This window comes from Hylobates moloch, unplaced genomic scaffold (genome assembly GCF_009828535.3).
Source record: "Hylobates moloch isolate HMO894 unplaced genomic scaffold, HMol_V3 SCAFFOLD_12, whole genome shotgun sequence".
NCBI classification, from domain to species: Eukaryota; Metazoa; Chordata; class Mammalia; order Primates; family Hylobatidae; genus Hylobates; species Hylobates moloch.
The window spans coordinates 43,421,626-43,449,319 of NW_026652287.1; the positions used below are offsets into that span (position 1 = coordinate 43,421,626).

Genomic DNA, 27,694 nt, shown 5'->3' on the forward strand with positions numbered 1-27,694 from the left:
AAAAAAAAAAAAAAAAAAAAAAAGAAATGACCAGAGATATTCACAGTCGGAACAGCAGGTTTCAAAATGTTCTGTATTATATGATTCTACTGAAAAGTAACATGCAGAGAAAAGGCAACTGCCAGATATTCACAGTGTCTCCAGTGGAGGGATTAAGAAAGATCTGTGTCTTCTGTAGTCTTTGACATTTTCTGAACATTTTGCAATGAGCTTATATTACATTCATTGATGATTGATTGATTGGGACAGGGTCTCATTTGTCACCCAGACTGGAGTGTAGTGGTGCAATCACAGCTCACTGCAGTCTCGACCTCTCGGGCTCAAGCAATCCTCCCATCTTAGCCTCCCAAATAGCTGACAGGAACCTGCCCCTGCCCCCAGCTACTTAAAAAAAATTTTGTAAAGATGGGGTCTCACTATGTCGCCCAAGCTGGTCTCAGACTCCTGGGCTCAAGCGATCCTCCTGCCTCAGTGTTAGGATTACAGGCGTGAGTCACTGCACCCAGTCTATATTACTTTTATAACCAGAAAGTTATTTTATAATCAGGGGAAATAAAAAACATCTGGTATTTGTTATCTGGGAGGCACAAAAACGTGGTGGGTAAGCACACAGATTCTAGATTCAGCTTTCCTGGATTTTGGCTCCGACTCAGCCAAGTTAATGGCTGGGTTAGTCTGGGCAGGTTACTGGCCAATGGGGGAAACCGTGCCTCAGTTTCCCCCATTGTAAAATCCAAATAACAATAGCTCAGGTTTACCGAGAGGTTGTTATGTGACAGGCACTGTTTGTTTTACGTAAATCATCGGGGTAAATGCTTACAACAGCCCTATTAAGTAGGTACTATTATTATAAAAAGGGTCACAGGCATAGGCAGGGAAGGAGGCAGGGCTGGGAATCGGAGCCCGTGAGCGCCCCCTAGAGTAGGGCAGAGGGGCGTGGGGGCGGGCTACGGCAGACTGGGGACCCAGCGCACGCGCAGAACGGGTGGGAGGCGTGGCGAGAACGAGCGGGAGTTTTTTTCCCGACTACGATTGGCTGGTGTAATTGTCATCACTTGAAAAGGCAGCCAATGAGAAGCGCGGCCGCTTCGCCCGTGGAAGCCGAGGGCTGAGCGAAGTGAGGCGTGCGGTGCCAAAAGCGCTCGAGCGACAGCGGGCGCCCCGGACCCCGAAGCGGTTGAGGGGATCCTGGCCTCACAACGTCTTGAGAGTGGCCTCAGCGTCGTTCCTACTCTCTTCGGCAGACCCCAGCATCGTCCTCCTTTTCCTGAGAATAACCTGACATCAGTCGCCCGTTCCAGAAGGGAACACTTGGCGTCATCCTTTTGTTCTGACTGACTCCAGAGTCGTCCTCACTTCCTGAGGGGGATCCTGGCGTCATCCGCCCTTCTTGAGGGGACCCTGCTGTCACTCCTCTGTCCTGATGACCAGCACCGCATTGTCCTTTCTTCCCGTGGGAAACCCGGACATCATCCCCTCTTCCTGGCGGGGACCCCCATGCCATTATCTCCTCCTGACGGGACCCCAGAGCCAGAGCCTTCCCCCCTTCCTCAAGGCTTCCCAGCGTTGTTTCTTCTTCCCGAGAAGGGGCCTGGTGCTGTTCCCCCGTTTCCAGAGTGTTTCCTATCGTTGTCCTCCCTACACTCAGAACGGATCTGTCATCCCCCCTTTTTCTGAGATCAGTCCCTTCCTCCTTTCCAGTTTAAGGCCGACCCCTGCAAAGGCTTCTGTGGCCCCCATAGATAGAAGGCCCAAAGACCCCCTGTGCTCCCTTGCACCCAGTTGAGCAAAGGGGAAGGCAAAGACTCAGCTCACCCCAAGAAGATGGGAAGAAACTGAAACTAGCTGATAAAGGAACTCACTATGTCACATGAGAAATCATTTAGGGCCCGGCGCAGTGGCTCACGCCCATAATCCCAGAACTTTGGGAGGCCGAGGTGGGTTATCATATGAGATCAGGAGTTCGAGACCAGCCTGGCCAACATGGTGAAAACCCGCCTCTAGTAAAAAATACAAAAATTAGCCGGGAGTGGCGGTATGCGCCTGTAATCCCAGCTACTCAGGAGGCTGAGGTAGGAGAATCACTTGAACCCAGCAGGTGGAGGTTGCAGTGAGCCGAGATCACACCACTGCATTCCAGCATGGGCAACAGAGTGAGACTCCATCTCAAAAAGAATAAATAAATAAAAAGAATTTGCCAGTTAACTAAAATTTTTTTTTTTTTGCCTCCCGGGTTCACGCCATTCTCCTGCCTCAGCCTCCCGAGTAGCTGGGACTACAGGTGCCCGCCACCATGCCCGGCTAATTTTTTGTATTTTTAGTAGACACGGGGTTTCACCGTGTTAGCCAGGATGGTCTCGTTCTCCTGACCTCGTGATCTGCCCACCTTGGCCTCCCAAAGTGCAGGGATTACAGGTGTGAGCCACCGTGCCCGGCCAACTACAAATTTTTTTTTTTTTTTTTTTTTGAGACGGAGTCTCGCTCTGTCGCCCAGGCTGGAGTGCAGTGGCGCAATCTCGGCTCACTGCAAGCTCCGCCTCCCGGGTTCACGCCATTCTCCTGCCTCAGCCTCTCCGAGTAGCTGGGACTACAGGCGCCCGCCACCACGCCCGGCTAATTTTTTGTATTTTTAGTAGAGACGGGGTTTCACCGTGGTCTCGATCTCCTGACCTCGTGATCCGCCTGCCTCGGCCTCCCAAAGTGCTGGGATTACAAGCGTGAGCCACCACACCCGGCCTAACTACAAAATTTTTAAACAACTTTTATATATACTCAGTTAAGGCAGACTTAACAAGTATCTGATTATTTCATTCACTGAGGCAATATTAATTTTTTGAGACACTTCCACACAGATTTACATTTAAAAAAATTGTCAGGCGCGGTGGCTCACTCACACCTGTAATCCCAACACTTTGGGAGGCTAAGCCGGGTGAATCACCGGAGGTCAGGCGTTCGAGACCAGCCTGGCCAACACGGTGAAACCCTGTCTCTACTAAAAATACAAAAATTAGCCAGGCATGGTGGTGGGTGCCTGTAATCCCAGCTACTTGGGAGGCTGAGGCAGGAGAATTGCTTTAACCCGGGAGGCAAAGGTTGCAATGAGCTGAGATAGCGCCATTGCACTCCAGCCCGGGGGAACGAGTAAAACTCTGTCTCAAAAAAATAAAAATAAAAAAAATTATTGAGGTGATATTCACATAACATGTGTCGGCTAATATTTCTTGAGGGGCTTTATGCTGATGGTGCACAAAACAGATGTAGACCCTGCTCTCAAGGTGCTTAAAGCTTAACTGGGAAGTTGAACATTAATGTTATAACTACAAAATGAATATATCATACATTGTTGTAAGTGATATGAGGAATGATGAGGTGGAGGCTAATTTAGACTAAAGGGTCAGGAAAGGCTTTGAGGATGTACCATTTAAAAAGGAAACTTAAGGGCCAAGCGCGGTGGCTCACGCCTGTAATCCCAGCACTTTGGGAGGCCGAGGTGGGCAGATCACCTGAGGTCAGGAGTTCGAGACCAACCTGACCAACATGGAAAAACCCCGTCACCACTAAAAATAAATTAGCCAGGCGTGGTGGTGCATGCCTGTAATCCCAGCTACTCGGGAGTCTGAGGCAGGAGAATTGCTTGAACCTGGGAGGCAGAGGTTGCAGTGAGCCAAGATCACACCATTGCACTCCAGCCTGGGCAACAAGAGTGAAACTCTGTCTCAAAAAAAAAAAAAAAAAAAAAGAGGCTGGGCGGTGGCTCACGCCTGTAATCCCAGCACTTTGGGAGACCAAGGCAGGCGGATCATGAGGTCAGGAGATTGAGACCATCCTGGCCGACATGGTGAAACCCTGTCTCTACTAAAAAAAAAATACAAAAAATTAGCCGAGCGAGGTGGCTGACGCCTGTAGTCCCAGCTACTCGGGAGGCTGAGACAGGAGAATGGCGTGAACCTGGGAGGTGGAGCTTGCAATGAGCCGAGATCGTGCCACTGCAGTCCAGCCTGGGCGACAGAGCGAGACTCCATCTCAAAAAAAAGAAAGGGAAACTTAAAATATTCATAAAGATTAACCGAGTGAAGGGGGACAGGTGCTTTGGCTTATGCCTATAATCCCAGCCCTTTGGGAGGCTGAGGCAGGAGAAACTCTTGAGGTCAGGAGTTCAAGACCAGCCTGGGCAACATAGCCTGCTTGGTGGTGTACACCTGTGGTCCCAGCTACTTGAAAGGCTGAGGTGGGAGGATCACTTAAAACTGGGATGTCGAGCCTGTAGTAGTGAGCCTTGATCTGGCCACAGCACTCTAGCCTGGGCGACAGAGTGAGACTCTGTCTCAAAAAAATAAATAAAAATAAAAAAATAAACTGAGAGATGGCCAGGTAGGATGACATGTGAGGAGTAGACGGACGTAGGGTAGAAATAAAAGAGACCCCATGTAGGATAGTTGAGACTTGAGGGAAAAGTAAACCAACTTCTTGGGTAATGTAATTATTAATCTTTCGGGCCCCTGAAGCTGAGAGTAAATGAAGGCTGAGGCAACTGAAGTTGGCACTAGGCGGTTCGGTTTCCTTTTCTTACCACCCTTATCAAGATCAATTGCTTAATCCTGGAGGATCCTGGGACGTGTAGTCTAAAAACAGCGTTCCTGCTTTAAAAGGTGGCACCACAGGCCGGGCGCGGTGGCTCACGCCTGTAATCTCAGCACTTTGGGAGGCTGAGGCAGGCAGATCACAAAGTCAGGAGTTCAGGACCAGCCTGACCAATATGGTGAAATCCTGCCACTACTTAAAATACAAAAATTAGCCGGACATGGTGACACATGCCTGTAGTCCCAGCTACTTGGAAAGCTGAGGCAAGAGAATCGCTTGAACCCAGGAGGCAGAGGTTGCAGTGAGCCAAGATCACACCACTGCACTCCAGCCTGGGCAACAAAGTGAGACTCTGTCTCAAAAAAAAAAAAAAAGTTTGCGCCATAAAATCAGTTACAACTCTGAGCAGTGGATAGGGTGCTGCTGCTTGCAGGAGGACGGGTCCTTTAAATAGGGAACTCCCTCAAAGCATGTGCACTTTTATTTGATTTATAAGAAATATCATTTGGTCCAAAGTTTTGAAGAATGAAACAGAGGTTCGCTCTTGTTGCCCAGGTTGGAGTGCAGTGGTAAGATCTCGGTTTACTGCAACCTCCACCTCCCGGGTTCAAGCGATTCTCCTGCCTCAGCCTCCCGAGTAGCTGGGATTACAGGCATGTGCCACCACGCCTGGCTAATTTTGCATTTTTAGACGGGGTTTCTCCATGTTAGGCTAGTCTAGAACTCCCGAGCTTAGGTAATCCACCCATCTGGGCCTCCCAAATTGCTGGGATTACAGGCGTGAGCCACCCCACCTGGCCTGGAGAATGCTACTTTTAAAAATAGGAACAAGCCAGGAGCTCATCCAGTCTTTCTTGTTCCTTTTCTAACTTACTTTCTCTGGAAATAGTTCCTCTTTCACCCAGAGGCCCACAAGAGGGTGCTGTCTGCCTTTTAGATGGAACTTCCTGACTGCCCTGAGGGTATTCATCCCAGAGCTGTACCTCCCTAGTTCAAGAGATTCTCCTGCCTCGGCCTCCAGACTGGGGATACGGGCACACGCCACCACGGCCAGCTAATTTTTGTATTTTTAATAAAGATGGGGTTTTGCCATGTTGGCCAAGCTGGTCTCGAACTCCTGACCTCAAGTGATCCACCTGTCTCAGCCTCCCAAAGTGCTGGGATTACAGGTGTGAGCCACCACGCCCAGCCTTATTTTATTTTAGAGTCAGGGGTATTGCTGTGTCACCCAGGCTAGAGTGCAGTGGTGCAATCATAGCTCAGTGCAGCCTCAAACTCCTGGGCTCAAGTGATCTGCCACCTCAGCCTCCCAAAGAGCTGTGATTACTGGCATGAGCCACTGTACCTAGACAGCCTGTGAATTTTACTTATTTATTATTTTTATTTTTGAGACAGTCTTACTCTGCTGCCCAGGCTGGAGTGCAGCAGTGCAATCTTGGCTCACCACAACCTCTGCCTCTCGAGTTCAAGTGATTCTCGTGCCTCAGCCTCCTGAGTAGCTGGGATTACAGGCATGCATCACCACCCCCAGATAATTTTTGTATTTTTTAGTAGAGACAGGGTCTCACTATGTTGCCCAGGCTGGTCTCCCAACTCCTGAGCTCAAACGATCTGCCTATCTTGGCCTCCCAAAGTGTTGGGATTATAGGCAGGAGCCACTGCACCTGGCCCAGCCTATGAATTTTATCTATTTATTTATTTTTTGAGACAGAGTCTCGCTCAGTCGCCCAGGCTGGGGTGCAGTGGCACTGTCTTGGCTCACTGCAAGCTCTGCCTCCTAGGTTCATGCCATTTTCCTGCCTCAGCCTCCCGAGTAGCTGGGACTACAGGTGCCAGCCACCACGCCTGGCTAATTATTTTTTTTTGTATTTTTAGTAAAGATGGGGTTTCACCACGTTAGCCAGGATGGTCTCGATCTACTGACCTTGTGATCCGCCCATCTCGGCCTCCCAAAGAGTTGCGATTACAGGCGTGAGCCACTGCGCCCAGCCATGAATTTTAAACTATACAACTAAAGTGGTCTGCTGTTAAATGTTATCGTGATCATTCTAACGTCAACAGTCTTGACAATTCTGCCCAATTTCAGCATTTCAGGTTTCCAGTACTTAACTCATTCCTAAGTAAATAATACTACATTAGAAGGCAAGGTGACACACACCTGTAATCCCAGCACTTTGGGAGGCCGAGTCACGGGATCCCTTGAGCCCAGGAGTTCAAGACCAGCCTGGGCAATATGGCAAAACCTCATTTCTATAAAAAATACAAAACTTAGCTGGGCATAGTGGCACACGTCTGTAGTATCAGTTACTCAGGAGGCTGAGGTAGGAGGATCACTTGAGCCCAGGAATTCAACGCTGAAGTGAGCTACTATCTCTCCACTTCAGCTGGGTGACAGAACAAGACCTTGTCTCTGAAAAAAAAAAAAAAAGAAAGAAAGAAAAGAAAAGAAAAACTTGAAAGAGAAGAACTATTAAGGAAGGAAAAGGGTGATACATTTGGTTGTGTCTAAATTTACAAGGCTGCACGCGGTGGCTCATGCCTATAATCCCAGCACTGTGGGAGGCCGAGGTGGGTGGATCACTTGAGGTCAGGAGTTCGAGACCAGCCTGGCCAACATGGTGAAACCCCATTTCTCCTAAAAATACAAAAATTAGCTGGGTGTGGTGGTGCATGCCTGTAATCCTAGCTACTCGAGAGGCTGAGGCAGGAGAATCGCTTGAACCCTGGAGGAGGAGGTTGCAAAACTCCGTCTTGAAAAAAAAAAGTAGGCCGGGCATGGTGGCTCACGCCTGTAATCCCAGCACTTTGGGAGGCCGAGGTGGGCAGATCACCTGAGGTCAGGAGTTGAGATCAGCCTCACCAACATGGAGAAATCCTACTGAAATACAAAATTAGCCAGGCGTGGTGGCACATGCCTGTAATCCCAGCTACTCAGGAGGCTGAGGCAGGAGAATCACTTGAACCCAGGAGGCAGAGGTCACAGTGAGCTGAGATCCCACCATTGCACTCCAGCCTGGGCAACAAGGGCAAAACTCCGTCTCAAAAAAAAAAAAAAAAAAAAAAATTGACCTTGGGGAGCCCTAGGAGATGTGACTAGGAATTAGCTCCTTGTCTTCCAAGGCAGCTGAAACTGAAGGACAATTGTGTGGCTTGCCTACGGGGAGAAAGATGCCCTACATATCAAAATGTGATGGGCAAAGATTACAAACTGGTTTCAAATACCAGCCCTAAGTCAAAGAGGAGTGTGTTTCAGAAGAAGAGCCCTTTCTGGCCCCGGGTTTCAGACCTCCAGCCCAGAGCCAGGGTGAAAGACACTAGTTAGTCTGTTCTTTATTTTCCTTGGAAAATTACAGGGTTACTTATCAACAAAATAACTGTCCATCCGGTGGGGAAGTGCCATCCGGTGGCTTCTATGTACAGGCCCATCCCTGGGAACCACATTTCCAGAAGGGGCCTCCCCCTGAGGCCCCCATTGGCCCCCTCCCAGGTATCCAAGAATACATCACACGGTGACAGCTGCCGGTGTGGGTGAGTGGGACCCAGGCCTACTACCGGGCCAGAGGGTTTGGGGGCCTCTCTCCTGGAAGCCTGCTCTTTCCACACCCCCTTTCCCAGCCAGGCTGTCTTGGACACTCCCGGGGCTCCGCTGAGGGGCACATAATTCCCGCTTTGGACTTCTTTTGAGATGTCATTTTAACACTGAGGCATCCCGGCCTCCCTTCCCAGAAGATGGGTTATTTGCAGTGCTGTCTTTTCTTTTAGTCCCGGTTTTTGTACAAAAACAATGATACTCCCCATTGGACTGTATTTTTGCCCAAGAAACAAAAGTGCCTTAACAGGTACAGTTCTGCTGGTCAATCTGCTTCCGGCAGGGCTCCATGGTGACAGCCACGCCCACCCCGCTCCGGCCCGATGTCATTCGGGTCACCTCGCTCCAGGTGTCTGTATCTGGGTCGTAACACTCCACACTGTCCAGGAACGTGTGACCATCATAGCCTCCTGCAGGAAGAACAGAAGGGATGGTCACCACCTGTCACACCACATCCAAGAGCAAGGGACAGAAAGAGAGAGAAGCAGCTGTGAGATGCAAAAGTAGGCCGGGCGCGGTGGCTCACGCCTATAATCCTCGCACTTTGCAGGGCTGAGGCAGGAGGATTGCTTGAGGCCAGGAGTTCGAGGCCAGCCTGGGCAACATAGCAAAACCCTAGTCTCTTACTAAAAAAAAAAAAAAAATGGCCAGGCATGGTAGCTCACACCTGTAATCTTTGGGAGACTGAGGTGGGTGGATCACTTGAGTCCAGGAGCTTGAGACCAGCCTGGGCAACATGGTGAAGCCCCATCTCTATAAAAAAACATAAAAATTTAGCCAGGCATGGTGGTGCGCGCCTGTAGTCCTAGCTACTAGGGAGGCTGAGGTGGGGAGGATCAGTTGAGTCTGGGAGGCAGAGGTTGCAGTGAGCAGAGATTGCACCACTGTACTCTAGCCTAGGCAACAGAGTGAGACCCTATCTCAAAATAAATAAAAATAGGAAAACAGGCCACTCGCGGTGGCTCATGCCTGCAATCCCAGCACTTTGGGAGGCCAAGGTAGGCAGATCACCTGAGATCAGGAGTTCGAGACCAGCCTCACCAACATAGTGAAACCCTGTATCTACTAAAAATACAAAAATTAGATGCGCTTAGTGATGCACACCTGTAATCTCAGCTACTTGGGAGACTGAGGTAGGAGAATCACTTGAACCCGGGAGGCGGAGATTGCAGTGAGCCGAGATCATGCCACTTGCACTCCAGCCTGGTGACAGAGCAAGACTCCATCTCAAAATAAACAAATAAATAAATAAAATAAAAATAAATAAATAAAAATAAAATAAAATAAAGGCCGGGCGCAGTGGCTCATGCCTGTAATCCCAGGACTTTCGGAGGAGGCCGAGGCAAGTGGATCACCTGAGGTCAGGAGTTCGAGACCAGCCTGCCTAACATTGTGAAACCCTGTCTCTACTAAAAATACAAAATTGGCTGGGTGTGGTGGCTCACACCTGTAATCCCATCCCTCTGGGAGGCCGAGGCGAGCAGATCACCTGAGGTCAGGAGTTCGAGACCAGCCTGACCAACATGGAGATAACCCTTCTCTACTAAAAATACAGAATTACCCGGGCGTGGTAGCGCATGCCTGTAATCTCAGCTACTTGGGAGGCTGAGGCAGGAGAATTGCTTGAACCTGCCAGGCAGAGGTTGCAGTGAGCCGAGATTGAGCCACTGCACGCCAGCATGGGCAACAAGAGTGAAACTCCATCTCAAAAAAAAAAAAAAAAAAAAATTAGCCAGACGTGGTGGCGCGTGCCTGTATTCCCAGCTACTCAGGAGGCTGAGATAGGAGAATCACTTGAACCTGGGAGGCAGAGGTTGCAGCGAGCCAAGATTGCGCCATTGCACTCCAGCCTGGGCAACACGAGCAAAACTCTGTCTCAAAAAAAAAAATAAATAAAATAAAATAAAAATAAATAAAACCATTAAGCTGGGCATGGTGGCTCATGCCTATAATACCAGCACTTTGGGAGGCTGAGGTGGGCGGATCACCTGAGGTCAGGAGTTTGAGACCAGCCTGACCAACATGGTGAAACCCCATCTCTACTAAAATACAAAAATTAGCCGGGCATAGTGGCAGGCGCCTATAATCTCAGCTACTTGGGAGGCTGATGGGGGAGAATCACTTGAAACCAGGAGGTGGAGGTTGCAGTGAGCTGAGATCACGCCATTGCACTCCAGCCTGGCAATAGAGCGAGACTCTGTCTCAAAAAAAATAAATAAATAACAGGCCAGGCGCGGTGGCTTATGCCTCTAATCTAGCACTTTGGGAGGCCGAGACAGGTGGATCACAAGGTCAGGAGTTCGAGACCAGCCTGGCCAACATGGTGAAACCCCATCTCTACTAAAATACAAAAAATTAGCCTGGTGCGGTGGCATGCGCCTGTAGTCCCAGCTACTCAGGAGGCTGAGACAGGAGGATCGCTTGAACCCAGGAGGTGGAGGTTGCAGTGAGCTGAGATCATTTCATTGCACTCCAGCCTGGGTAACATTGTGAGACTCCATCTCAAAAGAAAAAAAACATTAGCCGGGTGTGGTGGTGCACGCCTGTGGTCCCTGCTACTTGGGAGGCTGAGGCAGGAAGATGGCTGGAGCCCAGGCTGTTGAGGCTCCAGCGAGCTATGATCACACCACTGCACTCCAGCCTGGGCAACAGAGCGAGACCTTGTTTCTAAAAAAAAAAAAAGGAAAGCAAAAGCAGTCCACAAAAGATGGGGCTAGTCAGGACTCTTCCCTGCCCCCAGGGCCTCACCAAGGACGTAGATTCTCCCCTGGTGGACAGTGATCCCCAGGGCACTTCGCCGGTGCTTCATGGGGGCTACGAAAGTCCACGTCTCTGTTTCCACGTCATAGCGCTCCACGCTGTTCAGCTGGTCCTGACCATCATAGCCCCCAGCAGCATAGATACAGTTGTGCAGGACGCAGACGCCTAAAGGGCACCGTGCAGAGAAGGTGACTCTGGGGGTCTGGCTTTGGGAACCCCAGCCATCAACTCCTTGAGGGAGACCTTTCCTCTCCTCTCCCTTCTCACCCTCAGAAATGAAGTGGGGAGAGAGAGAAGCTTGGACTCTATCAGAATCCAGGGCTTCTGTGGTTACCCCAGCATGAGGGTTGCAACAGGGGGTCTCTCCCAGGCCTGGCTCAGTTTCACCCCAGGATGGTGGGGGGTGTTCCTGGGTGCTCCCCTCCCTACCGTCCCCACCCACCTGCCCCGCTTCGGATGGTGTTCATTGCTGTGATCATTCGCCACTCGTTCCTCTCTGGGTAGTAACACTCAGCTGAATTAAGGCGGTTTGTCCCGTCAAAGCCCCCCACGGCATAAAGCAGACGATTGAGGACAGCCACGCCCACCCCGATCCTTCGTGTCAGCATTGGGGCCACCAAGTGCCACTCGTCCCGCTCTGGCTCATACCTGCAAGGGCGTAAGAAAAATGGGGACAATGGCCATTATAGCTGACCTTCGTGGAATACTTAAGGGCCCAATACTCTTTTTTTTTTCCCTTAAAGAGACAGGGTCATCGGGCGCGGTGGCTCATGCCTGTAATCCCAGCACTTTAGGAGGCCGAGGAGGGCGGATCACCTGATCTCAGGAGTTTGAGACCAGCCTGGCCAACATGGTAAAACCCTGTCTCTACTAAAAATACAAAATTTAGCTGGGTGTGATGGCGGGTGCCTGTAATCCCAGCTACTCGGGAGGCTGAGGCGAGATAATCGCTTGAACCCGGGAGGCGGAGGTTGCAGCGAGCCGAGATCATGCCACTGCACTCCAACCTGGGCGACAGAGGAGACTCCGTCTCAAAAAAAAAAAAAAAAAAAAAAAAAATAGAGACAGGGTCCAGGCTGGAGTGCAGTGGTGCAATCACAGCTCACTGAAGATTCAAACTTTTTTTTTTTTTTTTTGAGACGGAGTGCAATGGTGAGAGCAATGGCTCACTGCAACCTCCACCTCCTGGGTTCAAGCAGTTATTCAGCCACAGCCTCACAAGTAGGTGGGATAACAGGCACCCACCACCACGCCCGACTAATTTTTGTATTTTTAGTAGAAATTGGGTTTCGCCATGTTGGCCAGGCTGGTCTCGAACAGCTGACTTCAAGTGATCTGCCTGCCTCAGCTTTCCAAACGGCTGGGATTACAGGCATGAGCCACCACGCCCAGCCTGCAGCTTCAAACTCTTGGGCTCAAGGGACCCTCCTGGCTCAGCCTCCTGAGTAGCTGGGACTACAGGTGCACACCACTGTGCCCACCTCAACTCGAACTCTAGTGCTTGCAGTCGTTCTCCAAGGATTGAGGTATCAGCAACTCCGTTTTCCAAATGAGGAAACTGAGCCTCCTAGCCATCAATTGCTCAAGTTCAAAAACACATCTGATAAACCCCTAGTGGCTCAGCCAGATCCCCCACTTCACAGATAACAAGATAATATCTCAGAAAGGAGAAATCACACATTCAGCATCACTCTTTGAGCATCAAAGAGTCCTTTAGGTCCGGCACAGTGGCTCATGCCTGTAATCGCAGCACTTTGGGAGGCTGGGGTGGGAGAATCTCTTGAGGACAGGAGTTCAAGACCAGCCTGGCCAACATGGTGAAACCCCATCTCTACAAAAAATACAAAAATTAGCCAGGTGTGGTGGTGGGCACCCGTAGTCCCAGCTACTCCGGGGGCTGAGGCAGGAGAATCACTTGAACCTAAGAGGCGAGGTTGCAGTGACCAAAGATGGCGCCAGTGCACTCCAGCCTGGGCAACAGAGCAAGAGAGACAGAGTCTTACTCTATTGCCCAGGCTCGTCTCCTGGATTTAAGCAATCCTCCCACCCCAGCCTCCCAAAGTCCCAGATTACAGGTATGGGCCACAGCGTCTGGCCCAACAATTTCAAACTGATGGAACATTTTCCAAATCCGCACAAAGGAACCATATGGGTTTGTGACAGTCCCCTAAGCATTTCCCAGCCCCAGGCACAGAATCCGAGGTCACTGATTAGAACTCTCCAGGGAGCTTAGCTTCATCCTGAGGCCTCCACTCCCTGAAGACAGGGAGAGGAAACAGCCTCAGGAAGAATCCCCAGAACTCAGTGTCTTGGGACTTGCCAGGAGCAGGACCCTCTGAGCCCACCCCCAGGCCCTGCCACTCACCTCTCCACACTGTTGTGGTGGATGCAGCCGTGGGAGCCACCCACTGCATAGATGTGCCCATCAATGACCCCCACCCCGATGCGGTTGCGGGGCACGCTCATGGGGGCGCAGGGCGACCACTGATTGGTCATGGGGTTATAACAGTCCAGAGCGCTGGAGTCGGTGTTGCCGTCGGGGGAGTTGTTCCTGCCGCCGACAGCGTATAACAGCCCGCCCACCACGCAGCCGGCCAGGCCGCTCCGTGGCACCTGCAGGTCCGCCAACCGGAGCCAGGTGCCGTCACTGGGGTTGTAAGCCTCCAGGTAGCTGAGCGACTGTCGGAAGTAGCCGCCCGCGGTGTAGATCAGGCGGCCCACCTTAGGCGCCCGGCAGGGCATCACCTGCGTGGGCTTGTGCAGGGTGAGCTCCTCAAAGATCTTGACCAGGTAGTCCTTGCAGCGGGAGTCGGACTGCAGGATCTCGCACTTCTGCAGCTGCATCTGCAGGAAGTTCGGAGTCAACGAGTGGCAGCGCACGGCCCGCAGCAGCGCCTGGACGTAGAACCGTCGCTGTTCGCAGTCGTACTTGACCCAGTTGATGCAGGCGTGGAAGACCTCGGACTCGCAGCGCACGTTCAGGTCGTCCCGGCTGATGAGGGTCACCAGTTGGCAGTGGGACAGGTTGAAGAACTCCTCTTGCTTGGCCACCTGCAGAGGGCGACAGTGGGACGGGCTGACTATCGAGTCACCCCCACACCTCACCAAGCAGGACCGGGACAAGTAACTCATCACTGTGGCTGACAGTCTCAGCTTCCTCATCTGCTAAATGGGGATTCAAATAATAGGAACCGCATACATTGTGATGACTAAATGAGTTAATACTGCCGGGCGCGGTGGCTCATGCCTGTAATGCCAGCACTTTGGGAAGCCCAGGCTGGCGGATCACGAGGTCAGGAGTTGAGAGACCAGCCTGGCCAATATGGTGAAACCCCATCTCTACTAAAAATACAAAAATTACCCAGGTGTAGTGGCACATGCCACCAGTCCCAGCTACTCGGGAGGCTGAAGCAGAAGAATCGCTTGAACCCGGGAGGCAGGAGGCGGAAGTTGCAGTGAGCTGATATTGCGCCACTGCACTCCAGCCTGGGCAACAGAGCAAGACTCTGTCTCAAAGAAAAAAAAAAAAAAAGAGTTAATACTATGTGCCAGGTGTGTCATCAGGACTCAGGAAAATGGGCAAAGACTCAGTAGATCGTGTACCCTGGGGTAGCATTTGGTTTTGGTTTTTGGTTTTTGAGACAGAGTCTCGTTCTGTCACCCAGGCTGGAGTGCAGTGGCATGATCTAGGCTCACTGCAACCTTCGCCTCCCAGGTTCAAGCAATTCTCCTGCCTCAGCCTCTCAAGTAGCTGGCATTACAGGCACCCAACACCATGTTTGATTAATTTTTATTTATTTTTTTTTTGATATGGAGTCTTACTCTGTTGCTCAAGCTGGAGTGCAGTGGTGTGATCTTACTTCACTGCAACCTCCGCCACCCAGGTTCAAGTGATACTCCTGCCTCAGCCTCCCGAGTAGCTAGGATTACCGGAGCGTGCCTCCACAGCGGCTAATTTTTTTTTTTTTTGAGACAGAGTCTCGCTCTGTCACCCAGGTTAGAGTGCAGTGGAGTGATCCCGGCTTGCTGCAACCTCCGCCTCCTGGGTTCACGCCATTCTCCTGCCTCAGCCTCCCGAGTAGCTGGGACTACAGGCGCCTGCGACCATGTCTGGCTAAGTTTTTTTTGTATATATTTTTTAGCAGAGACGAGGTTTCACCGTGTTAGCCAGGATGGTCTCGATCTCCTGACCTTGTGATCCACCCGTCTCGGCCTCCCAAAGAGCTGGGATTGCCGGTGTGAGCCACCATGCCCGGCCATTTTTTTGTATTTATTTTTAGTAGAGACCGGGTTTCACTATGTATTTTTAGTAGAGATGGGGTTTCTTCATGTTGGCCAGGCTGGTCTAGAACTCTTTTTTTTTTTTTTTGAGAAAGAGTCTCACTTTGTCACCCAGGCTGGAGCGCGGTGGCACGATCTTGGCTCACTGCAAGCTCCGCCTCCCAGGTTCACGCCATTCTCCTGCCTCAGCCTCCTGAGTAGCTGGGACTACAGGGGCCCACCACCGTGCCTGGCTAATTTTTTTTGTATTTTTAGTAGAGACAGGGTCACCGTGTTAGCCAAGATGGTCTTGATCTCCTGACCTCAGGTGATCCACCCGCCTCAGCCTCCCAAAGTGCTGGGATTACAGGTGTGAGCTACCGCGCCTGGCCTCTGAGTTTTCTGTTTCTTTCTTTTTTTTCTTTTTTTTGAGATGGAGTCTCGCTCTGTCGCCCAGGCTGGAGTGCAGTGACACGATCTTGGCTCACTGCAAGCTCTGCCACCCGAGTTCATGCCATTCTCCTGCCTCAGCCTCCCGAGTAGCTGGCACTACAGGCGCCCACCACCACATCCAGCTAATTTTTTGTATTTTTAGTAGAGACGGGGTTTCACCATGTTAGCCAGGATGGTCTCAATCTCCTGACCTCGTGATCCACCTGCCTCAGCCACCCAAAGTGCTGGGATTACAGGCGTGAGCCACCGCGCCCAGCCTTTTTTTTTTTTTTTTTTTTTTTTTTGAGACAGAGTCTCACTCTGTCATCAGGCTGGAGTACAGTGGCGTGATCTTGGCTCACTGCAACCTCTGCCTCCCGGGTTCAAATGATTCTTCTGCCTCAGCCTCCCGAGTAGCTGGGACTACAGGCACGCACAACCACACCTGGCTAATTTTTGTATTTTTAGTAGAGATGGGATGTCTGAGCTTATTTTTTAAGAGACAGGGTCTTGCTCTGTCACCTAAGCTGGAGTGCAGAGGTGCCACTGTAATCTTGAATTCCTGGGCTCATGTGATCCTCCTGTCTCAGCCTCCCAAAGCGCTGAGATTATATGCACGAGCCAACTCACCCATCTTGTTTTTTAAAATGAAATCATTTTCTAAAATGGCAAATAGACTAAAAAAGGAAAAAATAAGCAATCACAATAGAATGTTGTGGAAAAAAACAAGTGACAGCTCTGGGCCAGCACAGTGGTTCCCGCCTGTAATCCCAGCACTTTGGGAGGCCAAAGCAGGCGGATCACCTGAGGTCAGAAGTCCGAGACCAGCCTACCAACATGGTGAAACTCCGTTTCTACTAAAAACAAAAAAATTAGCCAGCTATGGTGGTGGGCACCCGTAATCCCAGTTACTGGGGAGGCTGAGGCAGGAGAATCGCTTGAACCCAGGAGGCAGAGATTGCAGTGAGCTGAGATTGCACCACTGCACTCCAGCCTGAGCAACAGAGTGAGACTCCATCTCCAAAAAAAAAAAAAAAAAAAAAGCGGAAGCTCTGAAGATACCAGCATGAGAGCATGAGTTGGAATTTTGATCCGACTACCTCGTAGGTGTGTGACTTGGGCAAATCTCTGAAATGCTCCATGCCTTGGTTTTCCTCCTCTGTAAAATGGGATTATATTAATGGCCACCTCAAAGTAAGGCTACTCCTAGGGTATACAGAGCCCTGGATAAATATTTCTTGTAGCCAGGTGTGGTGGCTCATGCCTGTAATCCCAGTACTTTGGGAGACCAAGGCGGAAAGATTGCTTGAGCCCAGGAGTTTAAGACCGGCCTGGGCAACATAGCGAGACCTCATCTCTACCAAGAAAAGATTCAAAAATTAGCCAAGCATGATAGCTCACGCCTGTAGTCCCAGCTACTCAGGAGACTGAGGTGGGAGGATCACTTGAGCCCAGGAGCTGGAGTTTGTGATGAGCAGAGATCGTGCCACTGAAGTCCAGCCTGGGTGACAGAGTGAGACCCTGTCTCTATTTAAAAAAAAAAAAAAAAAAAAGAGGGCCGGGCGCAGTGGCTCACGCTTGTAATCCCAGCACTTTGGGAGGCCGAGGCAGGCGGATCACGAGGTCAGGAGATCGAGACCACGGTGAAACCCCGTCTCTACTAAAAATACAAAAAAAATTAGCTGGGTATGATGACGGGCGCCTGTAGTCCCAGCTACTCGGAGAGGCTGAGGCAGGAGAATGGCGTGAACCCGGGAGGCGGAGCTTGCAGTGAGCCGAAATCTCGCCACTGCACTCCAGCCTGGGCGACAGAGTCAGACTCAGTCTCAAAAACAAAAAAGGGCCAGGGGGTGGGGGGCGGGCGCAGGCACAGTCTCATGCCTGCAATCCCAGCACACTTAGGGAGGCCAAGGCAGGCAGATCACCTGAGCTCAGGGGTTCGAGACCAGCCTGGCCAACATGGTGAAACCCCATCTGTACTAAAAATATTTTTAAAAAATTAGCTGGGCATAGTGGTAGGCACCTGTAATCCCAGCTACTTGGGAGGCTGAGGCAGAAGAATTGCTTGAACCCAGGAGATGGAGGTTGCAGTGAGCTGATACAGTGCCACTGCATGCCAGCCTGGGTGACAGAGTGAGACTCCGTCTCAAAAAAAAAAAAAGTTGTCAGGCACTCATCTATATAATCAATTTTAATCTAGTACCCCATGCTCATACAAACACAAGAAAGAAACACCGTATATGTTTCTCCTACTCTATAGAACACTTTCCTAGAAGCTGCAGGCCCTAGGACTAATGCCAGAGAGCCCTGGGGCATCTGATCAACCCCACATGTAACATAGAGGGTAGGAAAGAATCTATCCCTGAAGGAGAGAAATGGAGATCAGTGTAACATCCATCCCAGCTGGTACCAGCCAGTGCGGGACTTAGAAAATTTCCAGGAAGGAACACCAAGACATAGGACTCCCGAAGGCTTGGGGCCTGGGGCACTGCCCTGCTTGCCTAGGCTGAAGGGTAGTACTGCTTCATAGGATGGTTGGGAACAGTCAATGATGCAAAGGACGTAAATCACTTAGAACAGGGGCTGGCCCACAGCAAGTGCTCAATAAACACTTCTTGGCCTGATGCTGGTGTGGTGCTTCATACCTGTAATCCCAACATTATGGGAGGCCAAAGCCAGAGGATTGTTCAAAGCCAGGAGGTTCGAGACCAGTCTCAGCAACATAGCAAGACCCTGTCTCTACAAAAAAAATTTAAAAACTAAAAAATTAGCCATGCGTGGTGTTGCATACCTATAGTCCCAGCTACTCAGGAGGCTGAGGTAGGAGGCCTCCTTGAGCCCTAGAGTTGGCGGCTACAGTGAGCTCTGACGGCATCACTGTACTCCAGCCTGGGGACACAGCAAGACCTCATCTCTTCAAAAACTTTTTTTTTTTTTTTTGAGACAGAGTTTCGCTCTTATTGCCCAGGCTGGAGTGCAATGGTGCAATCTCAGCTCACTGCAACCTCTGCCTCCTGGGTTCAAGCGATTCTCCTGCCTCAGCCTCCCGAGTAGCTGGCATTACAGGTATGCACCATCATGCCAGGCTAATTTTGCATTTTTAATAGAGACATGGTTTCTCCATGTTGGTCAGGCTGGTCTTGAACTCCTGACCTCAGGTGATCTGCCCGCCTCGGCCTTCCAAAGTGCTGGGATTACAGGCATAAGCCACCGCGCCAGGGTTTTTTTTTTTTTTTTGAGACAGAGTCTCGCTCTGTTGCCCAGGCTGGAGTGCAATGGCGCGATCTCGGCTCACTGTAACCTCCACCTCCCTGGTTCAAGCGATTCTCCTGTCTCAGCCTCTCGAGTAGCAGGAACTATAGTCACATGCCACCACACCTAGCTAGTTTTCTTTTTTTGTATTTTTATTAGAGACGGGGTTTCACCATATTGTCAGGCTGATCTCAAACTCCTGACCTCAGGTGAACCACCCACCTCAGCCTCCCAAAGTGCTGGGATTACAGGCGTGAGCCACTGGGCCCTGCCCTCTCGTCAATTTCTGAAGATAATTTCCTTCACTGAGAAACAAAAATGAAACCAAAAACAGTATAAGGACATTGCGTGGATCAAAGAAAACATGACTAAGGTTCAGACTTACAGCTTGCAGCCTGTCACGGGTGTCCAATAAACATTTGCTGACTGCCTGAAAGGCTGGGCTACCCTAGGATTTGGCTGCTGTTCACTGCACTCTGTCCCCACCTTTGACCCCAGAGAAACCAGGGAGCCCAGAGACATATGAAGACCTCACCTTCCCCAGCTGTTCACCAGTCTCCCCACATGTGTAGACAAGGAACTCAGAACCCCAGTTGTTTTTTAATTTTTTTTTGAAACTGAGTCTCGCTCTGTCGCGCAAGCTGGGGTGCAGTGGCTCAATCTCAGCTCACTGCAACCTCTGCCTCTCGGTTCAAGCGATTCTCCTGCCTCAGCCTCCTGAGCAGCTGGGACTACAGGCGCCCGCCACCAGGCCTGGTTAATTTTTATATTTTTAGTAGAGATGGGTTTTAGCTATGTTGGCCAGGCTGGTCTCGAACTCCTTACCTCAGGTGATCCACCCACCTCGGCCTCCCAAAGTTTTGGGATTACAGGCGTGAGCCACCAAGCTCGGCCCCAGTTGTTTTTTGTTTGTGTGTTTGTTTAGAGACAGGGTGTCATTATGTTGCCTGGGCTGGTCTTGAACTCTTGGCCTCAAGTAATCCCCCCGCCTTGGCCCCTCAAACTGTGGGGACTACACCACCGTACCCAGCCCAGAACCTCCTTTTTCTCCGGTTTCCTGCCTTCATATCTCAAGGGGAGACAGTGATGAGCACTCATCCATCCCTGGTCCTTCTCCTGACACTGCCCCCAGCCCCACTTCCCCGCTCACCTCCCCGAAATGCATGTAGATGTACTCCCGGGCACGCTGGTGCAACTCCACACAGCCAATCTGCTCAGCGAAGTTGGCAATGCCAATGGCATTGCTGGGGTCCAGCTGCTGCACCAGGAAGTCACTGCAGGCACGGACAACGCTGTCGATCTGGTACATGACAGCGCCATTCATGACGTGGAGGACACACTTCTCACCCATGGAGATGGAGGCCGTGTAGGCAAATTCAATGAGGCGTTCCATGACCTTGGGGTGGATACCCTCGATGGACACCACCTCCATGCCCTGCTCCCGTAGCCCGTTGGTGAACATGGCCTTGAAGACGGGGCTGGATGAGGCCAGCACCACCTTATGGGCCATGAACTGGGCAGCTGGTGCGTCCTGGTACTTGACCTGCAGTGTGACGTCACACAGCTGCTGGCTGAGCCGCAGCTCGTTCATGATGCCAAAGGCCTGCTTGGTATGATCCTCCAGGGTGTAGCTGAAGGTGCGGTTGCCATGCTGGGAGGGCGTCACCTCCGCCTTGCACTCAGTGGAGGCGTACATCACCGCGTCCCCTGCCCCCTCAGGGCACTGTGACTGCAGGGGCAGGAATCGGCTGCAGGCCCCAGCCCCGCTAGGCCTGGGATCTGGCTGCATGGGGTTCCAGAAGATAAGCAACACCACTACCTCTGGCACTCAGGGGCCTGGAGGGGAGAGAGCACAGGGCAGGGGGCAGGGGTTGGGGCTGGGCCAGCACCTGCCGGGCCTTGTTTTGTAAGATAAAGCAGTTCCTAGGTCAGTTTTCCTGCAAAGTAGGTGAAGCAGAGTCCATTTGCAAACTTGCAAACTTCTGACCAGCCCAAGAGCCCATCTTAAAACATAGGTGAGGTCATGTCTCTCCCCTGCTCTGGATCCTCCAGTGCCTCCCACAGTACCTAGTAAAACTGAATTCCTCAACAGCCTGCAAAGCCCTACACAATTAGCCCCTGCCACCTCTCTCTTTGATCACTCTGCTTCAGCAATCTGGTGGCCTTTCCCTTTCTAGAGTATGTTGAGTTCATTCCTTCATGTGCCTCACCATTTGTTGGGCATCTACTGTATGCCAGGCACTGATCTGTGTGCTGAAGACACAGCAGTGAGCAAAACACACACAAAAAAAGCCGGAGCTGACAACTGCAGGGAGGAGCAATCATAAACTAAAATAAGCAAGACCCGGAAAATCATCTTCATGAAGAAAATTACAACAGCATTGTGACAATGTGAGAATCGGGTGCAGTTTTTTTGTTGTTGTTGTTGTTTTGTTTTTTTGTTTTTTTTTTTTTTTTTGAGATGGAATCTCACTGTCACCCAGGCTGGAGTGCAGTGGCTCGATCTTGGCTCACTGCAACCTCTGCCTCCCAGGTTCAAGCGATCCTCCTGCCTCAGCCTCCCGAGTAGCTGGGACTACAGGCGCCCGCCACCACACCCGGCTAGTTTTTATATTTTTAGTAGAGACTGGGTTTCGCCATGTTGGCCAGGCTGGTCTCAAACTCCTGACCTCAAGTGATCCGCCTGCCTTGGCATCCCAAAGTGCTGGGATTACAGGCGTAAGCCACCATGCCTGACCCGGGGTGCAGTTTTTTAAAATCTGGCAGACCCAGCCTCTTTGAGAAGGTGAGGTTGGAGCTGAGACAAGGATGAAAATTATTATAAAGTGGAAGGCTGGGGAGTAGTTTTCCAGGCAGAGGAAACAGCAAGTGCAGTGACTCAGAGGCTGACAGTCAATCTGGAGAATTGGGAAGGAGTGCGGTGAGAGCTAAGGACTTAAGGAAGGGTTTCATGGAAACCCCTGGAGCCTGGAGGGCCAAGAGATGAGTTATGTGTTTTGTGTTTTGTTTTTCGAGACAGAGTCTCGCTGTGTTGCCCAGGCTGGAGTACAGTGGTGCGATCTTGGCTCACTGCAACCTCTGCCTCCTGAGTTCAAGATATTCTCGGCCGGGCGCGGTGGCTCACGCCTGTAATCCCAGCACTTTGGGAGGCCGAGGCGGGCAGTTCACAAGGTCAGAAGATTGAGACCATCTGGCTAACATGGTGAAACCCCGTCTCTACTAAAAATACAAAAAATTAGCCTGGCATGGTGGCGGGTGCCTGTAGTCCCAGCTACTCGGGAGGCTGAGGCAGGAGAATGGCATGCACCCGGGAGGTGGAGCTTGCAGTGAGCCGAGATCGCACCACTGCACTCCAGCCTGGGTGACAGAACAAGACTCCATCTCAGAAAAAAAAAAAAAAAATAGAGATATTCTCATACTTCGGCCTCCTGAGTAGCTGGGATTACAGGCACCAGCCACGACGATGGGCTAATTTTTTGTATTTTTAGTAGAGATGGGGTTTCACCATGTTGGCCAGGGTGGTCTCGACCTCCTGGCCTCAAGTGATCCCCCTCCTCGACCTCCCAAAATGCTGGGATTACAGGCATAGGCTGCTGTGCCCAGATGTGAGTTATGTTTTGAAAGGAGTGGGGGATCTCCAAGTGGCTCCCCACAAGTGGATCTGCAAGTTCTCACTCCCCTCTTTCTGGGCTCAATTCAAAGTCCCCTCTTCCCTGTTTTATTGTCATCATTGCGCTTGTCAGGAACTGAAATGACCTCCTTTGCTTGTCTGTTGATCGACTGTCTCTCGTCCCCGGCCCCAGCACCTCAAATGGCAGGGAGACCTATGTAGGTCGGCGTCGGGCCAACCCTCTCCTGTGCCTCCCGCCTGGGGCCTGGCACTGCGCAGGGGTCAGTAAACGGGTGTGTTGGCTAACTGCCTGTGTCACCGTGCCTGCCAGAGCGGCCTCCTCCACCCTCCCTGGGTGCCACTCGGCCCCCACTCTGGTGCCAAGGCCCTGGGTTTGCCTCTTGGTCTTTGGCCAATCGGCCAACAATGCCCCTTGGGCACCGGGCACTTCCCCCACCCTACAAAGCGGCAAGTGGGCGACTGCGCATGCCCCTCCTGAGCCTCCACCAGGCCCAGTAAGGCGAGGAAGTGACCCCACCGCGGCCTCTCGGCTGCCAACCCCAGAACGCAGATCGAGCCCCCCAACACCTCGGAGCCCCCGGGCCTCCGTCTGCGCGGCGCCTCCTGGTTCTCTCGCTCGGTTTCCGCCGCTCCCGGGCCACCCCGAGAGTTGCGCCGTCCAACAAAAAGATCCACCTAGGCCGCGCCCTCCTGGCTCTCCGAGTCCTAGCGGGGAACTCGGAGGCTCCCTGGGCCGTGGCGCCGGGTTTCCTGGTCTCCGGGCACGGCTGCAGGGGCGCTTGCGGCCCGCGATGCCCGCAGCCCGGGCACATCCCGCCTCACTCACCCCGCCATGGCCGCGCTCCGGCTCCGCCTCCACCGCCCGAGCCCCGGCGCCTCCATCGCTGCGCGTGGGGGAGGCGCGAAACGCGCGCAGGTCACCATGACTAAGCAGAGCCGGGCGCCCGCCGTGTCACAATAAAAGTCCCCGGGCCCTGGCCTCGGGCGGTAGGGACGGCTGAGGGGCCGCTCCCCACCCCCGCCCACGCCTGCTGTCGCCTAGCTGCGCGGCCACCACGGCGCCCAGCATGGCGGCGGGGCGGGGGCACGCGACCCTGAGCGCGCTCAGCCGCGTGGTCCGAGTCGCGGGGAGTCTGAACCCCAAGTTCCAGGCCTGCGCGCCCCGGCCCGCACCAGGGGTGGGGTGGACACCCCTCCCCGTTGCTGCTGCCCAAGCGCTCACCTCAGCCCCCGGGTCGCCTCCGTAGGGGGTCCCTCGGGGTGAGGATGGCCGGGGCGCGCAGGGGCTCCGGGCACGGTGATGCCACCTGCGCACTGCGCTTCCAGGAAGCCGAGGGGCCGCGGCCCGGTCCAGGCGATTCCTGCCTTACCTTAGCTGTAGGGGACCCGCGGGCGCCTCCGCCGTCGGGGGGCCTCGGCTCCAGGGCTGCGTGGCCTGCGGGGTCTTGGTTGTCGGATGGGGAGCGGCCTCGGGACGCCCGAAAAGGAAGCGGGGAGAGGGCGGAAAGGGCGCGGCGGGGAAGGAGCGGCGATTCTCCCGCCCTTCCCGCAGGTGCCCGGCGCCCGTCGGCGAGGAGTGGGCATAGGGCGGGGGCGCACAGCCAGGCCCACCTTCTCACTGTCCCTTCCATCTCCCGGTTTCGTTGCTGGATGTCTCCTCGCGGGGCTGCGCGCCACCACCTGCTATTCTCCTTTTAACAACGCACAGCGCGGGCCTCGTGGTCCGGCGGCCGCAGGATCTAGGGAAAATTGTCTACCTCGCTAGGTTTTCTTTTCTTTTCTTTTCTTTTCTTTTCTTTTCTTTTCTTTTCTTTCTTTCTTTCTTTCATTTTTTTTTTTTTTTTGAGACGGAATTTCGCTCTTGTTGCCCAGGCTGGAGTGCAATGGCGCGATCTCAGCTCATCGCAACCTCCGCCTCCCAGGTTCAAGCGATTCTCCTGCCTCAGCCTCCCGAGTAGCTGGGATTACAGGCGTGAGCCACTGCGCCGGCTCTTTCTTTCTTTTTCTTTCTTTCTTTCTTTCTTTCCTTTTCTTTTCTTTTTCTTTCTCTCTCTCTCTCTCTCTCTTTCTTTCTTTCGTTCTTTTTTTTTTCCTTTAGAGACAAGGTCTCGCTGTGATCTGCATGCCCAGGCTGGAGTGCAGTGGCGCAATCGCAGCTCACTACAGTCTCGAGCTCCTGGCCTCAAGCGATCCTCCCACCTCAGCCTTCTGAGTAGCTGGGACCACAGACACGCGCCACCACACCCGGCTAATTTTTAGTTTTTGTTTGTTTGTTTTTCTGTAGGGACGAGATCTCGCGATGTTGCCCAAGCTGGTCTTGAACACCTGGGTTTAAGAGATCCTGACTCCATTGGCCTCCCAAAGTTCTGGGATTATAGGTGTGAGGCGCTGTGCCCAGGCCCAAGGTTTTCCTTGCCTTTTTTTTTTTTAATTGAGACGGAGTCTCTCACTGTCGCCTGGGCTGGAGTGCAGTAGCTCGATCTTGGCTCGCTGCAACCTCTGCCTCCCGGGTTCAAAAAATTCTGCCTCAGCCTCCCAAGTAGCTGGGATTACAGGCGCCCGCCACCATGCCCAGCTAATTTTTTATATTTTTAGTACAGATGGGGTTTCACCATGTTGGCCAGGATGGTCTCAAACCCCTGACCTCATGATCCGCCGGCCTCAGCCTCCCAAAGTGTTGGGATTACAGGTGTGAGCCACTGCGCCCGGCCTTCCTTGTCTTTATTTTTGATTTACTTCCTATCAAGAGGCGCGTGGCACCAGTCTTTGGGGGGTTCAAACCCTGGATCTGCCTCTTACCAGCTCAGTGCCTGTGGGCACTTACTTAGTTCTCTATGGTTCAGTTTCCTCTCTACAAAAGGTAATAATATAATAGCACCTACCTACCAGATTATCATTAAGACTAAATGCAGGGCCGGGCGCGGTGGCTCACACCTGTAATCCCAGCATTTTGGGAGGCCGAGGTGGGCAGATCACGAGGTCAGGAGATCCAGACCATCCTGGCTAACATGATGAAACCTCGTCTCCACTAAAAATACAAAAAATTAGCCGGGCGTGGTGGCGGGCGCCTGTAGTCCCAGCTACACAGGAGGCTGAGGCAGGAGAATGGCGTGAACCGGGGAGGCAGAGGTTGCAGTGAGCCAAGATCATCCCACTGCACTCCAGCCTGGGCCACAGAGCGAGGCTCTGACTCAAAAATAAATAAATAAATAATAAAAATACTAAATGCGAATGCTAGCGCCCAAGAGACAGAAACCATTGCTATTTTTCATGACTAGGGATACTGATTTGTCATGCACATCGTTTATCATGTAACGTTAACTTTTAAATAAATGTATGTAAGTTTATTTTAAAGAATTCATCTAGGCTGGGTGCGGTGGCTCACACCTGTAATCCCAGCACTCTGGGAGCCGAGGCGGGTGGATCACGAGGTCAGGAGTTCAAGACCAGCCTGGCCAACATGATGAAACCCCATCTCTACTAAAAATACAGAAATTAGCCGGGCGTGGTGGCGGGCGCCTATAATCCCAGCTACTCCGGAGGCTGAGGCAGAGAATCGCTTGAACCCGGAAGGCAGAGGTTGCAGTGAGCAGAGATCGCGCCACCACACTCCGGCCTGTGCAACAGAGTGAGACTCTTGTCTCAAAAAAAAAGAAAAAAAAGAATTCATCAAAATTTCATCTAAATTATAATTATTTTTAAAAGTTAGAGAGGCCAGGCACAGTGGCTCATGCTTGTAATCCCAGCACTTTGGTAGGGCAAGACGGGTGGATCACCTGAGGTTAGGAGTTCGAGACCAGCCTGACCAATATGGTGAGACCTCCGTCTCTACTAAATACAAAAAATTAACCGGGTGTGGTGGTGGATAAGTGGAGGTTGCAGTGAGCCGAAATCCTGCCATTGCACTCCAGCCTGAGCAACAGAGCGAGACTCCGTCTCAAAAGGAAAAGAAAAAAAAGGATAGATGGGATTTCGCCATGTAAGTGAATAATAAATGGAAATGCTAGGCCCCTGGAGCCTCCAGGGTGAATTTGAAAGATTGAACGTCCTGGCTCAGGGTCTGGAAGAAATCACGTGTAGGGCTACGGTGGAGTTACCCCGCTACCCCAAATCCTTGTTGCGTGTAGATGCAGTTCCAGACAGCTCCTCAGGGGGCGCCCTAGATAGTCCATGAACACGCCGAGCGGCCGAGGTTGTAACCAGCGCCCTTCTGGCGCGTTGCAGAAAACAACCTCTCTAGTATCTCTCAAAATCAAACCTACAGGTCCGGTGAGCCACGTGCTTGTAGAGATTTATCCAAGGTGCACTCGCACACATACAGGAGGAAGCATGTGCACACATTTATTGCATTATAATGCATATCATGGCAAAAGGACTGGATCCCATTCACATGTCCCTCTCTAGAGCTCTGGCTTAATCAGTGGTGGCACATCCTTGCTAAGAAATACTATGCAGCCAGTTAAAAGGAGCAATACATTTACTGTATGGATATGTACCTAGATCTTCTATTTTTTCTTCTTCTCTTTTTCTTTTTCGATTTTCATTTATTTATTTATTTATTTTTTTGAGACGGAGTCTCACACTGTCACCTGGGCTGGTGTGCAGTGGTGTGATCTCGGCTTGCTGCAACCTCCGCATCCCGGGTTCAAGCAATTCTTCTACCTCAGCCTCCCGAGTAGCTAGGATTACAGGTGCCCGCCACCACGCCCAGCTAATTTTTTGTATTTTTAGTAGGGACAGCGTTTCACCATGTTGGTCAGGCTGGTCTTGAACTCCTGACCTCGTGATCCGCCCACCTCGGCTTCCTAAAGTGCTAGGATTACCAACGTGAGACACTGCACCCGGACTCTTTTTTTATTTTATTTATTTATTTTTCTTTTTTTTGAGACAAGGTCTTGCTCTGTCACCCAGGCTGGAGTGCGGTGGCACAATCATAGCTCACTTCAGCCTTGACCTCCTGGGATCGAGTGATCCTGCTGCCCCAGTCTCCCAAGTAGCTGGGACTACAGTCACTCACTACCACACCCAGCTAACTTTTTTTTCCCCTTTTTTCCTTTCTTTTGTAGAGCTGGGGCTTCACCATGTTGCCCAGGCTGATCTCGAACTCTTGGGCTCAAGGGATCCTCCCTACTTGGCCTTCCAGAGTTCTGGGATTACAGGTGTAAGCCACCATGCCCCACCTCTTTTTT

The 27,694-nt window shown here is 51.9% G+C and overlaps 1 protein-coding gene across 4 annotated transcripts; it reads right to left on the bottom strand.

Moving 5' to 3' along the window:
• Positions 1–7,759: 7,759 nt before the first annotated feature.
• On the bottom strand, positions 7,760–23,980 carry KEAP1 (kelch like ECH associated protein 1). Of its 4 annotated transcripts, none has more exons than XM_032169652.2 (6): positions 23,876–23,980; positions 20,025–20,710; positions 13,296–13,981; positions 11,373–11,578; positions 10,919–11,095; positions 7,863–8,580 (listed from the first exon to the last, which is right to left on the bottom strand). In XM_032169652.2, the coding sequence occupies exons 2-6, from the start codon at positions 20,661–20,663 to the stop codon at positions 8,414–8,416; spliced, it is 1,875 nt and encodes a 624-aa protein (XP_032025543.1). In that variant the 5' UTR covers positions 20,664–20,710; positions 23,876–23,980; the 3' UTR covers positions 7,863–8,413. The 4 variants fall into 4 exon arrangements, with proteins under 4 accessions (XP_032025545.1, XP_032025543.1, XP_032025542.1 ...); XM_032169651.2 differs by lacking the exon at positions 23,876–23,980 and adding an exon at positions 23,332–23,453; XM_032169653.2 differs by lacking the exon at positions 23,876–23,980 and adding an exon at positions 23,073–23,321.
• Positions 23,981–27,694: the final 3,714 nt, after the last annotated feature.